This window comes from Dromiciops gliroides, chromosome 3 (assembly GCF_019393635.1).
Source record: "Dromiciops gliroides isolate mDroGli1 chromosome 3, mDroGli1.pri, whole genome shotgun sequence".
NCBI classification, from domain to species: Eukaryota; Metazoa; Chordata; class Mammalia; order Microbiotheria; family Microbiotheriidae; genus Dromiciops; species Dromiciops gliroides.
The window spans coordinates 585,209,250-585,222,159 of record NC_057863.1 but is presented as its reverse complement, the minus strand read 5'-3'; the positions used below and the strand labels follow the sequence as shown (position 1 = coordinate 585,222,159).

General features: G+C 39.1%; 1 protein-coding gene across 1 annotated transcript; it reads left to right on the top strand.

The window, feature by feature from the left end:
- Positions 1-10,003: 10,003 nt before the first annotated feature.
- On the top strand, positions 10,004-10,960 carry LOC122751948 (putative olfactory receptor 52P1). The gene has a single exon (XM_043999204.1). The coding sequence runs from the start codon at positions 10,004-10,006 to the stop codon at positions 10,958-10,960; it is 957 nt and encodes a 318-aa protein (XP_043855139.1).
- The last annotated feature ends 1,950 nt before the right edge of the window (positions 10,961-12,910 follow it).

Below are 12,910 nucleotides of genomic sequence, written 5' to 3'. Positions count from 1 at the left end.
AAATGTGAGATGAACAAATTTAGAGCAATCTCCACTCCCAATGTTTATGTGGACTATTTGTGCCTGACCTGTGGTAGAGCCTTAGAGTCTTATCAGCCACAGTCGGATACACTGTACCTTGACTCCAACATGGTAATGCCATTTTGGTTTTCTTCAAGAAGAAAGCACAACCACCAACTAACTCATATCCTAGCTTCTGTATGAAGCCTTTCCTCATTCCCCCAACTTTTTTTTTTTTTTTTTAGTTAGGCAATTGGGGTTAAGTGACTTGCCCAGGGTCACACTGCTAGCAAGTGTTAAGTGTCTGAGGTCGGATTTGAACTCAGGTACTCCTGACTCCAGAGCCAGTGCTCTATCCACTGCGCCACCTAGCTGCCCCCTCCTCCAACTTTTAATTTCCTCTCTCCTATAGCACCTTGTATTTAACTATGTAGTAAATGTGAATATATGTGTATATATGTAAATATACATATATACTTCTACATAAATGTATACATATATGTGCATGCATTTATTAACTTTATGATGTATATATTTTATATGTACTTCCCCTCCCATTAGAATATAAATTCATTATAAATAATTTAATTCTTTGTTCTTATATTGCCAGAATATCCAATAGAGCCTTTTACATTATAGGAACTTAACACATATTGATTGATTGATTGATTGATAAGTTACACTCTTAAGGACCAAACACATATCCTTATTTGTCTCTAGTGTGTAAAGACATTTTATTTTCCTTTTTCTTATGCTATGATTCAAGTTTTCTAAAACTGTTAGCAAAAATTAGATAATACTAGCTTTTGAAATGTATTTCCTCTCCTAGTTAAGTTCCTTAGCCCATTAAGGTAATCTTAGAGAGTTAGTAGTGGTTTTCCTCCTTATTTCATTAAGAAGGCACCCCATATTATGCTATATGGGCAGGGGCAACAGGGTGCCAGTCTCCCACATTTGTTTATCTGTTCATCCAGGTTTCTCTGTCTTCCACATGGCCCTTCCCTTACTTAAACCACAAAAATCAACCACGAAATCATTTTGATTTAATCCTCTTGACTAATGTCAAAATTTCTGGTCCAAGATTAACTCAGGCCCATCCATTGTTTCACTTCTGAGATTGGAATATAGCAATATATTTGCATATGATCAAATCAATGAAGCTTAAATTTACTGAAAACTTATCATTGTTCAGTCATTTTCAGTTGTGTCTGACTCTGCGATTGATTTGGGCTTTCTTGCCAAAGATACTGGAGTGGTTTGTCTTTTCCTTCTCTTGCTACTTTTATACTTGAGGAACTAAGGCAAACTGTGTTAAGTGACTTGCCAAGGGTCACACAGAAAATGTTTGAGGCCAAATTTTAACTCATGAAACAGTCTCCATGGTCAACACACTATTCACTGTGCCAACAAGATGCTGTATTGAAGGGTATAATACACTAAAAAATAGACACGATTTCTCTACCTCCATCCCTCACAGGCCCATTAGCCAGGACAGCAATATTGGTTCTGCCAAAACTCAGTCACCAAAAAATCAAAATAATAGCTAGTCTTTATTTTAATGTCTACAAAACACGTTATATATGTTAACTGGTTTGATCTTCTCAATTACCCTGGAAAGAAGGTGCTAGTATTATGCCAATTTTACAGTTGAGGAAGCTGAAGGACAGAGAAGTTAAGTGACATTAAAAATCAAAGGAAGGATTTTATATTTAATCCTAGAGGTGATATAGAGCCACTGGAGTTTATTGAATGAGATTAGGGATGTGTGTGACATGATAGACCTATGCTTTCAGAAGGTTGACAGTCGAATGCCAGAAGGACTGGAGAAGGGAGATACATAAGGCAAGGGAGACAAATCAGAAATCTACTGTAATAGTCCAGGCATTAGGTGACAAGAGTCTATACCAGGGTAGTGGCTGTATGAGTAAATAGAATGGGGCATCTATAAAATGAACTATAAAGAGAGAAATGATACAACTTGGAAACTGAATTTATGGGCTGAGTGCAAGTGAGGAGTTGAAGATGACTTCAAGGTTCTGAGTCTTTGTGACTGGGAAGATGGTGGTGGCTTTCACAATAATAGGAAAGTTTAGAGATGGGGATGATTTGTGAGGAAAGATAATGAATTCTATTTTGGAATGTTGAGTTAGAGATGTCTTTGGATAATTTAGTTGAAGATACCTCATTGGCAGTTGGCAATGTGAGGGTAGGTCAGGAGAGAGGTTAGAGATGGATAAAAAGATGTGAGAATTATATGCATAGGGATTATAATTGAAACCACAGGAGCTGATGATATTACCAAGCAAAATGGTATAGAAGGATAAGAGTAGAGATCCCAAGACAGAGTCTTGGGGGCCAAGTGGGTATAACCCACACAAAGGTCCAGCAAAAGAGACCTGGAAAGACTGATTGAGTAGGATGTCTCTGTCTCTATTCCAACCTCTGTCTTTCCTTTACCATATGTAGGTGATATTTCATAATATTTCTGGATTCCAGGGTTACCCTTCTCATGAATTCAACTGAAATAAATAAAGATTTATTAAGTACTTATTTATTATGTTGGAAGTACTGTGTTAGGCACTGGGCGTGTAGAATCAAGCAAAGATCCCTGCCCAGACACAGGGGCAGAAGGGAACATCAAAGTCAGAGGATCTTCTGTCCCAGAAGACTTTTCAGAATGGAAAGGGGTGGGTTCATTTAGATGAGCCAAAGGAACAGAAGAGCTTTCCTTCTTGGAGGTAACAGAATAACCTAGATGAGTGAGGTGAGGGACTTTTCCTGCATGAAATCTGGCTAAGGAAGAGAGAGAAAGCTCCTCTGGGGAGTCTAGTCCTGGAATACCTGCCTACCTTTCTCCATTTTTCTCTTTTCACCTCAAAACTGCTTCATGCCAACAGAAGTCTTTGTATAGGGAGGATGGCAATGCCCCCAGAGTCTTCAGAATCTGCCTGCTGCCCTGGAAACATTAACCTTGAGGGAATCAACATGGTCATAAATAAACTATTCCAGGCAATGAGGTTCAGAGAGAACTTTTTGTTTGCTCAAGAATCAAGTCCTGTTATATTTGGTGAGTAATTGTTAAGGTATGGACATTAAACTTATCTGAGTATTCTCAGATGAGAATACAGTGGAAGCAATAGGAGGAAAAAAAACACAGTGTGTGTCCAGTGATTGGACTAGAGAAATAACCTAAAAGTAAGAAATCATGTCAGAGTTGAGGACCGGAATGGGGCAGATTAGATGGGAATTTAGATCTAGATTTAGAATCAACTTATCCAACTTCCTCTTTTTTATAGTTGATAAAGCTGAGGCTTAGAAGAGGGAAGTATAGAGGGCAGCTAGGTGGTGCAATGGATAAAGCACCAGCCCTGGATTCAGGAGGACGTGAGTTCAAATCCGGCCTCAGACACTTGACATTTACTAGCTGTGTGACCCAGGGCAAGTCACTTAACCCTCATTGCTCTGCCCAAAAAGAAAAGAAAAAAAAAAGAAAAAAGAAGAGAGAAGTACCTTGCCCAACCTTACATAGTAAATTAGGGGAATGCTTACAATAGAACTCAGGCTTCTGGACTCCAGAACTCTTTCTCTTGTATTTACATTATTTTTCTCAAATGAGGATAGAGGAAGGCTCTAAGGCCAGGGGATTAGGTTGGGGGCAGAGTAGAAGCTGAGTCAGAGGTTTGGACTCAGGAATTCAGCACTTATTTAGAGGGATATGGACTGATGTTTATGAGCTGGAGTGCTATTTAAGTACAATGGAACCTACGTTTGGCTTCTGTGATTCATTGAATCTTCACAGCTGAGAGTGTGAGGAAAGGTGCTTGGGAGAAGTCAGCCCACAGGCACAAACCCAGCTCAAAATTTTTTTTGTCATCATTATTATACTGTCCTTGTTTGTTGTTGCTATTATTATTAATATCTAGCATTTATATGAACCAAATCTCATTTTATCCTCACAATAATCCTGGGAGATGGGTGCTATTATTATTATTCCCATTTATCAGATAAGGAAACTAAGGTAGAAAGACGTTAAGTGAATTGCCCAGTGACATACAGCTAGTAAGCATACGAGGCTAGATTTGCACCCACTGTGCCCTCTAGCTGTACAAAATAATTTTTCTAAAAGGGGAGCATAAATAGTGTAGTATTTCTGTCCTGTCCAGTATGCTTGCATATGCATGTAAGTGTGTGTGTGTGTGTGTGTGTTTTGGGAAAAGAGTACAAGCAAGAGTCCCACAGAAAGGGTATTTAGGAGGAGAGATTTGGGAAAGAACTATGGTCAATATCACGTGCTGATTAGGAAAAGTCTGGGATAGCCATCCTATGAAATTCAGTTAACACACATTTACTGAGCACCCATTTTGTAAAAGGCTCTCCATTGGGCACTGTATGACTTCCTGAGGTGAATGAGATAAACTTCTTATCCTCAAGGAGTTAAATTCTAGTAGGGGAGGTAGAACATAAATATGTCATCAGCTACATAATTCACTATTTTCATAGCAGCCCAAAGAAGAGGAGAGATATCCCATGGCTACATGGGAACAATTGTCTAGTGAATTATCAGATTATATAAATGCATGAAAATTTCAGAACCAGGAGAGAGTTCAATGCTGGCAATGGGAGTAGTGAAGGAAGGCATTATGGACTAGGTAGAATTGTACCCTGGCCTTGAAGTGTAAGGCAAATGTGTGAGAAAAGAGTGAGAGAGGAAGAAAGTGTATTTTCCTATTATGAGAGTAGCATGAGCAAAAACACAAGCGAGAGGAAAATACATGACAGAGAAATTCAGAATTTGAAGATCTCTGAGACATCAGAAAGTTCCAATAATGTACTTTGATAATTTATTTGAAAATAAATGCAGGGCAGTTAGGTGGTGCAGTGGATAAAGCACTGGCCCTGGATTCAGGAGGACCTGAGTTCAAATATGGCCTCAGACGCTTGACACTTAACTAGCTGTGTGACCCTGGACAAGTCACTTAACCCTCATTGCCCTGCAAAAAAAAGAAAATAATAAATGCTTATATATACAAATATAAATGTGATTCTAAATGCAGGAGAGACAAGAAAGAGTACTAGCACACATAAAAGATATTGCAGGTTATGTTTCAGACCATCTCAATAAAGCAAATCACAAAAATTTTTTGGTTTTCCAGTGCATTTAAGTTGTTTATACTACAGTATACTTTATTAAGTGGTCAATGATATTATATATAAAACATTTACTTTATTGCTAAAAATGCTAACCATCACCTGAGCCTTCAGTAGATTGCATTCTTTTTGCTGGTGGAGGTTCTTGCCTCAGTGTTGATTGCTGCTAACTAATCAGGGGTGGTGGTTGCTGAAGGTTTGGTTGGCTGTGGAAATTTCTTAAAATAAGACAATGAAGGAATAGGTAGGTGGCTCAGTGGCTAAAGCACTGGCCTTGGATTCAGGAGGACTGGAGTTCAAATCTGGCCTCAGACACTTTACACTTACCAGCTGTGTGACCCTGGGCAAGGCACTTAATCCTCATTGCCCTGCAAAAATAAATAAATGAATGAATGAAAATTAAAAAAAAAAAGACAATGAAGCTTTCCTCATCAATCGACTCTTGCTTTAACTTGAACACTTAGAGGGCATTTCAGGGTTATGAATTAGCCTAATTTTAATATTTTTAATTCTCATAGAATAAGGATTTCTGAGGAGAGGAAGAAAGAAGGGAATGGCTGGTCACACAATATTTATTTTTTTTAAATCCATCATAAAAGTATTTTACTATTTTCTAGTTTCATGTAGAGATAGTTTTCAACATTTTCCCTGACAATTTCTTGGAAGATGATGTAAAAGCTCTTTCCTTGATCATGGTTTTCAGGTAGTCCAGTGATTTTCAAATTTTCTCTCCTGGATCTATTTTCAGCTGTTTTTCCAAGGAGATATTTCGTATTGCCCTCAATTTTTTTATTCAGTTGATTTGCTTTACTGTGTCTTGGTTTCTCATAAAGTCACTAGCTTCCATTTATTCAATCCTAATTCATAGGCAATTATTTTCTTCAGAGAGCTTTTGTATCTCCTTTTACATTTGAATTTTCAAGCTGTTGATTTTTTTTCTCATGACTCTCTTGCATCACTCTCATTTCTCTTTCCATTCTTTCCTCCATCGCTCTAAATCTTCCTTCTATCTGTCCTACTTTCTCTTCAACGTCCCTTTTGAGCGCTTCCATTGCCTGAGACCATTTTTTTTTGTGTTAGGCAATTGGGGTTAAGTGACTTGTCCAGGGTCACACAGCTACCAAGTGTCTGAGGCAGGATTTGAACTCAGGTCCTTCTGAATCCAGGGCCAGTGCTCTATCTACTGTGCCAACTACCTTCCCCTACCTGCTTGAGACCAATTAATATTTTTCTTGGAAGCTTTGAATGTTGGAGCTTTGACTTTGTTATTAACTCCTTCTGAGGGTATATTCTGGTCTACTCCTCCATCAAAGAAGCTGTCTATTGTCCGTTGTTTTCTTTGTCAACTCCTCTCAAGCAGGAAGCAGATGTCTGGTTGAAATCTGATTCTCTATGGTCAGAAGCTTGGTGTGCCTGTGCCCCTCCCCCACTGGGCTGCCACCCCTCGATTTGGCCCACTGGTTCAGAACCAGGGCACTTCACCCCAACTCCAGAAGAGACCACAGCTACTTCACCTGGGCCAACCACCGAATCCCCTCACTGGTGTGCCAGCTGAGCTTCAGAAGACACCGCTGGCATGTAATACTTGGAGGCGCTGGAGGCTTCATCTGTTCCTGGCTGGAAAATAGTCTCACTCTGTTCTTTTGTGAGTTAAGCTGCTCTGGTTTTTTTTTTTTTAATGGCATTATTTGGGAGTGAGTGGATAGCTTTATCAGGATCTTGCATGAGTCACAGCCTCTCCTCTGCCATCTTGGCTCTGCCCCCCACACAATATTTGTTACTTAAGTTCTCTGTCTCATATGGGTGTAATTTGTGGTACTCCAAATATTTAAAATAGTAATATTAAAGATCAGTGATCACAGAACACAGTAATACATATAATAATGAAAAAAATTGAAATATTGTGAAAATAACCAAAATGTGATACAGAGACACAATGTAAGCACATGCTTTTGGGAAAATGGAGCTGATAGGCTTGCTTGATGCAGGGTTGCCACAAAACTTCAATTTGTTAAAAATACAGTATCTGTGAAACTCAATCAAGTGTAATGCAATAAAACAAGGCATGCCTGGATTGGTTAGAGAACTGGTCAAAGAATCAGGAAGACCTAGATTCAAATCTCATCTCACACATACTGACTATGTGTGTGACTATAGGGAAGTCACTTGAAGTCTTTGTGCTCCAGGCAATTCTCCAAGACAGGTCATTATCTAAATTGGTAGAGGTTGGAGCTTCACCAGAAATTCCTTGACTAATGAAATCAGGATCCAGTCCAAGAAAAATTACAAGATTGGAATTATCTCAGTTGATAGAGGTTCACATGAAAAAGAACTCAGGGCTTTAGTTTCCCATGAAGTCAGTAAACAGCATGGTATAATTTCTAATAAAGCAGATAGGTGGTACAGTAGATAGAGTGCCTGACCTGGAGTCAGAAAATCTTATCTTCCTGAGTTCAAATTTGGTTTCAGATATTCATTAGCTGCATCACCCTGGGCAGGTTACCTAACCCTGTTTGCTTCAGTTTCCTCATTTGTAAAATGAACTAAAGAAGGAAATGGCAAACCACTCCACCATTTCTGCCAAGAATGGGGTCATGGAGAGTTTAATATGACTTGAAAATTACTTGGGAGCAGCTAGGTGGCACAGTGGATAAAGCACTGGCCCTGGATTCACGAGGACCTGATTTCAAATCCGGCCTCAGACACTTGACACTTACTAGCTGTGTGACCCTGGGCAAGTCACTTAACCCCCATTGCCCCGCAAAAAAAAAAAGAAAAGAAAAGAAAATGACTTAACAACAAATCACTTCTAAAGCGTTGCTGTTATAGTATTATATCCAAAGTGAGGGGTATATAATCCTGCTTTCTCTGTCTTAGTCAGGTTTTATCTGGAGCACTAGGTACAGTTCCAGTTTTCAGACTTTAGGAGAGACTATAATAAATTAGGGAATATACAAAGAAGTAAGTCCAAGAGAGTTAGAAGTTTGACAAATCTGCCATATGGGAAATGGTTGATGCAATTTGTGATTATTAATTTGAAGAAGAAAAGATCTTAGGGACTCCATTCATTCATTCATTCAACAATATTTCCTGAGTAGCTCCTATGCGTCAGAATAATGGGGATACAATAATGAAAATGTCACAGTATCTGCTCCCAAAGAACATTCCATAAAGTAGGGTGAAGAAAAAAGTATGCAGCTATTGAAAAAAAGAGATAATATGATATGTCCTGGGATAGACAAGATTAACAGGATTTTGTTGGAAGGAGGGCTCTCTTCTATTTGGCAGTTTGTTAAGAGTAGCAGATAAATCCTGGAATTCTGGATTGAGGGCATGGGATTTTAGTTGACTTGAAAAATGCATAAATAAACATCAACACCCATGGTACCACTGAATTAGTGCTGGTGTTGACTTGAATCTCTGATTCAGAATTCCAACTTTACCTCTTTCCTTATTTCCTCCCCATTCTCTGACTTCAGCCTGATCTTTTCACCCTAGGCTAGGGGCAATAAAAGAAGAGCTCTTTATCCTTATCAAATTTTATGCTGTTCAGTTAGACATACCCCAAGATCTTTTTGAACTCAAATTCTAATATATTAGCCACATTTCCTCTTCAGAGTAAACAGAAGAGAATAGAACAGAAGACAAAGAAACTGAGAGAGACAGAGAGACAGAGACAGAGATAGACTGAGTAAAATAATCAGCAAGAAAATAAGAGGGAGGGAGAAAGAGTTATAGAAAGAAAGATGGACAGAAAGAGGGAGAAAAAAATGATTCTATTTTGCTCACTAGATAATTGGAGCCATATTCCTTGTCCTACATGGAGGAAGAGAGATAGAATAAATGACTAGTAGAGAAAAACATAATTTATTAAATATGGAAACTATACCCTAAAGATACTTCATGAGAGAGACAAACATGAACACACATGGAACTACATGAGGACATATAGAAAACATAATGAAGCTAATAGGTCATGATTTGAGAACTCCTATTTTCATAATGCAGAAAGACCCAAAGAGGACAAGTGACTTATTCAAGACTACTCAATGAAGCAAGACTAGGATCAGGACTCTAGACTTCCACAGAAAACTTCATAATCTCTTAGTATCAAGCCATGAATAGATCATGGGATCTATTATGTATGTTCAGAGGCAGTGAGTGTGGTGTAGTAGGAAGAATAGTGTACTCCAAATCAAGAGAGATCTCAATTTGAGTCCTACATCCAAAATTTATGGGGTGTTTGTACATTCTCCCTTAACATTTCTGCATCTTAGTTTGCTCATCTATAAAAGAGGAAAAACAATGCCTATACTAATCTAACTCACAATGATGTTGCTGAGGATCAAATGAAATTAAGTATATAAATAACAAAGTAATTTATTATTATCATTTTAATAATTTATTATATCTTGTTCTCCTTTTAGGGAGAACACATTTGGATTGGGGTATGGTGAATGGGAAAAGAACTCTCGAAGTCTGTAGTACTGCTCTTAATTCTGGCTTTGTTACTGTCATTGAACAATCATTTGTCCTTATTTATTTCTCCATTATATGACTTTTGAGTCATAATGCAACCATTTCACAGGGAATTACAGAGGGACATGCCTTTGCGAAAGGAAAAAAAACATTATAAAATGGGAGCTGTAATTATCACTGTAATTGGGCTGAGGTTGGGGGTTACATATCTGTGCATGGGGAGCATGGAACTATATCTCACTGGGAAGAATAATCTGAGAGAGTCACTAGTCTTCAGACCATTCCACAAATTTATTGCCATTTAACTTTTCTTTCCCTTTTTTTCCAGGATGAATTCTCTATGAGTCACAGCTCATAGTCTTTGCAGGTTTTCACCATGGTAGGCAATGTCACTATCCGCAGCTTCTCATACTTCTTCTTGGTTGGTATTCCTGGTCTAGAAGTCTTCCACTCTTGGTTGAGCATCCCTATTTGTCTTCTCTATGCCCTGACCCTGATGGGAAATTGCCTCATTGTCCTTGTGATAAGAGAAGAATCCAGCCTTCACCAGCCCATGTTCTTTTTCCTTTGTATGCTGGCCTTTGATGATGTAGCAATTGCCTCATCCACAGCACCCAGGATGCTTGACATATTTTGGCTGGATGCCCATGTCATTAGATTTGATGTCTGCCTGGCTCAAATGTACTTAATCCACACCTTTTCCATCATTGAATCAGGTCTTTTGGTAGCCATGGCATTTGACCGCTATGTTGCCATCTGCCATCCACTGCATTATGCTACCATCCTGACCACTCCATTGGTCATCAAGCTAGGGGTGGTAAGCGTGGCCAGAGGTGCCATTATGGTTTTGCCCTGCCCATTGCTCATTAAGCGGCTGAGGTACTGTACCCAGAATATTATACGACATACCTACTGTGAACACATGGCTGTGGTGAAGCTTGCCTGTAGCAATACATACATAAATCGTAGCTATGGAATCTTTGTGGCCCTTTCAGTTATACTTATGGACATTGGACTTATTTTTCTGTCCTATGTCAAGATCCTTCAGGCTGTTTTCCGACTCTCCTCCAAGGATGCCCGCTCTAAGGCACTAGGCACATGTGCTGCCCATATCTGCACTATCCTTGTCACCTATATACCTGCACTGTTTAGTTTCCTCACCCATCGCATTGGTAAGAGAGTGCCCCCATCCCTTCACATCATCATTGCCAGCATATATCTCCTGGTGCCACCTGCTGTCAACCCACTAGTTTATGGTGTAAAGACCAAGCAGATTCGTGACCAAGTGGTCCTCCTCTTCCTCAGGAAAAAGGATAAAGTCTCCAAGCACTAGTACAGGTTTGGGCATGCTATTTCTTGGGCTTGGAACCACCTCCTGTGAAGAATCACTGGGACTGGGCTGAGAGGACAATGCAATAGATGCTCTGCCTATAGCTGTCCTAGTTGCAAATCCTAAGTCATCTTGTCTACAAAAATAACTGCAGGGAGTTTGGGTAGAGTGTAATAATATGTGCTACAACTGACTGATTTGGGTGTATCTTGAAGCTGTTCATATTTACTTTGATCTGGTTTGTCTACCTCCATGTACTACCGGTCAGAGTTCAAGGCCTAGGCCAAACTCTTGCCTGTGATTTGGGAGGGATAAGGACTCCATATCTCAAACTACTTGATGAAGGGCAGGAAGAGGCAATCTCAGACTTGTCTGACATCCCCAGGTTCCTTGTGGAATCTTGAATCAGTCCTGATGATTTGACTTTCCTCTCAACATGAGTTTAAAAAAAGCTCTTAGGAGGGAGATGTATGATTTTTGGCTTCATAATGAGCAATAAATTATAAAGGTTATGAGTTTGTTGTCAAGAAACCTTTGGAAATCCAGAAGATATGACCAAAGAAAGAGCCTAAGATTATGAAGATAGAATCCTTCAGCCAGACCTCAGTCTTTCTTGAATTTTCTCCCTGATAAAATTCAACTACCTGAGGGACAGAACAATTTCAATATGAACCATTGTTGAGTTGTGGTCCAGAGCCCTCTGCCTCTGAGGCTTATTTCTCATTCAATCTCCTCTCCACCCAATACAAGCCCCTCCTGACTTCAGATACTACTTTACCAAATACTACCTTGACCCTTTCCTGATCATGACCAGTGCCTATGTTTATTGCCGACAATTGACTAGTCTCTCCCAAAGTTCAGGTGTTGTTCACTGAGGCTCACCCTGGTGGCCTAGCCTGAACAAGCCAATATGACATAGGTCTCTGGCCATATCCAAGAAAACTAGACATATTTACTTTGTTTTGTGATAGCATTCATTGGCCTATGTGTGCTCAGTTTTAGATTGATAGAAAACTAATACCTTTGGATGATGGTTTTGGGATGATGTCACTGATGTTTTTGAATAATGTGCTGGAAAATGATTATCAGGAACTGAGCTGGAAGTACTAAGGCTCCATCACCACACAATTTTAATTTTGCAACTACTTATTGGTAAATAGGTGTTTCCTGAACCTACCCATATGGCCTGGTAGGCTTAGGGTTTTCAAGAAACATTTTAAACACTGACCAAAACTATGTAAACAAATCAGTAAACACAAGTTTGACCTGGAGATATGGCAGAATTTGATGGCCAATCTCTGGCCTCTGAGCTAGTCAACTTTGAAATCTGCATAGTCATAAGGGATACGAGGAGTATACTGGGAGATTTTTTTTTCTGACATCAGCTATTCTCCTTTCACTCCTGTGGTTTGTAGCATTTGGTACCTATGTCAGCCTAATCCACCTATTGGAGGAACTCTCAAACCATCACCTTTCCCTCCAGGTAATGACAAAAAGAATCCCTGTCATTAGTGTGGTACAAGTAAGTCTTATAGACAGTGGCTAATACTGTAATAAAATAAAGGGATGGGTCTTTCTGAGAAATACTTTTAAGAACTCTTGGATAGATTATAGGCTGGCACATGTTGCTATATTATTTTGAGAAACTTCCCTACAATTGATGCTGTCCAAGAGAATAATGTACTTCCCAGAATGGTAGTAGATTCCTTGTCATTATAATTGTTCATACAGAAGTGGGATGATCGTTTTTTAGTGGATATTGTAAGTAATTTCTTGTTTAGGCACAAGTTGAAAAGTAGGTGACCTTTGAATCCCCCCACTTTTTTTTTTACCTGGAAAGTCTATGATTCTAGAACCAGGTTTTCAGCTTTCTCAAGACACATTTTTAAAAAATGAACTACCCAAGACACATTTTAAAAAAATGAACTACCCATGTGTTGGGCCAGATACTGT

Coding starts and splice junctions, on each gene's coding strand:
- LOC122751948 (XM_043999204.1), top strand. CDS start 10,004: ATGGTAGGCAATGTCACTATCCGCAGCTTCTCATACTTCTTCTTGGTT.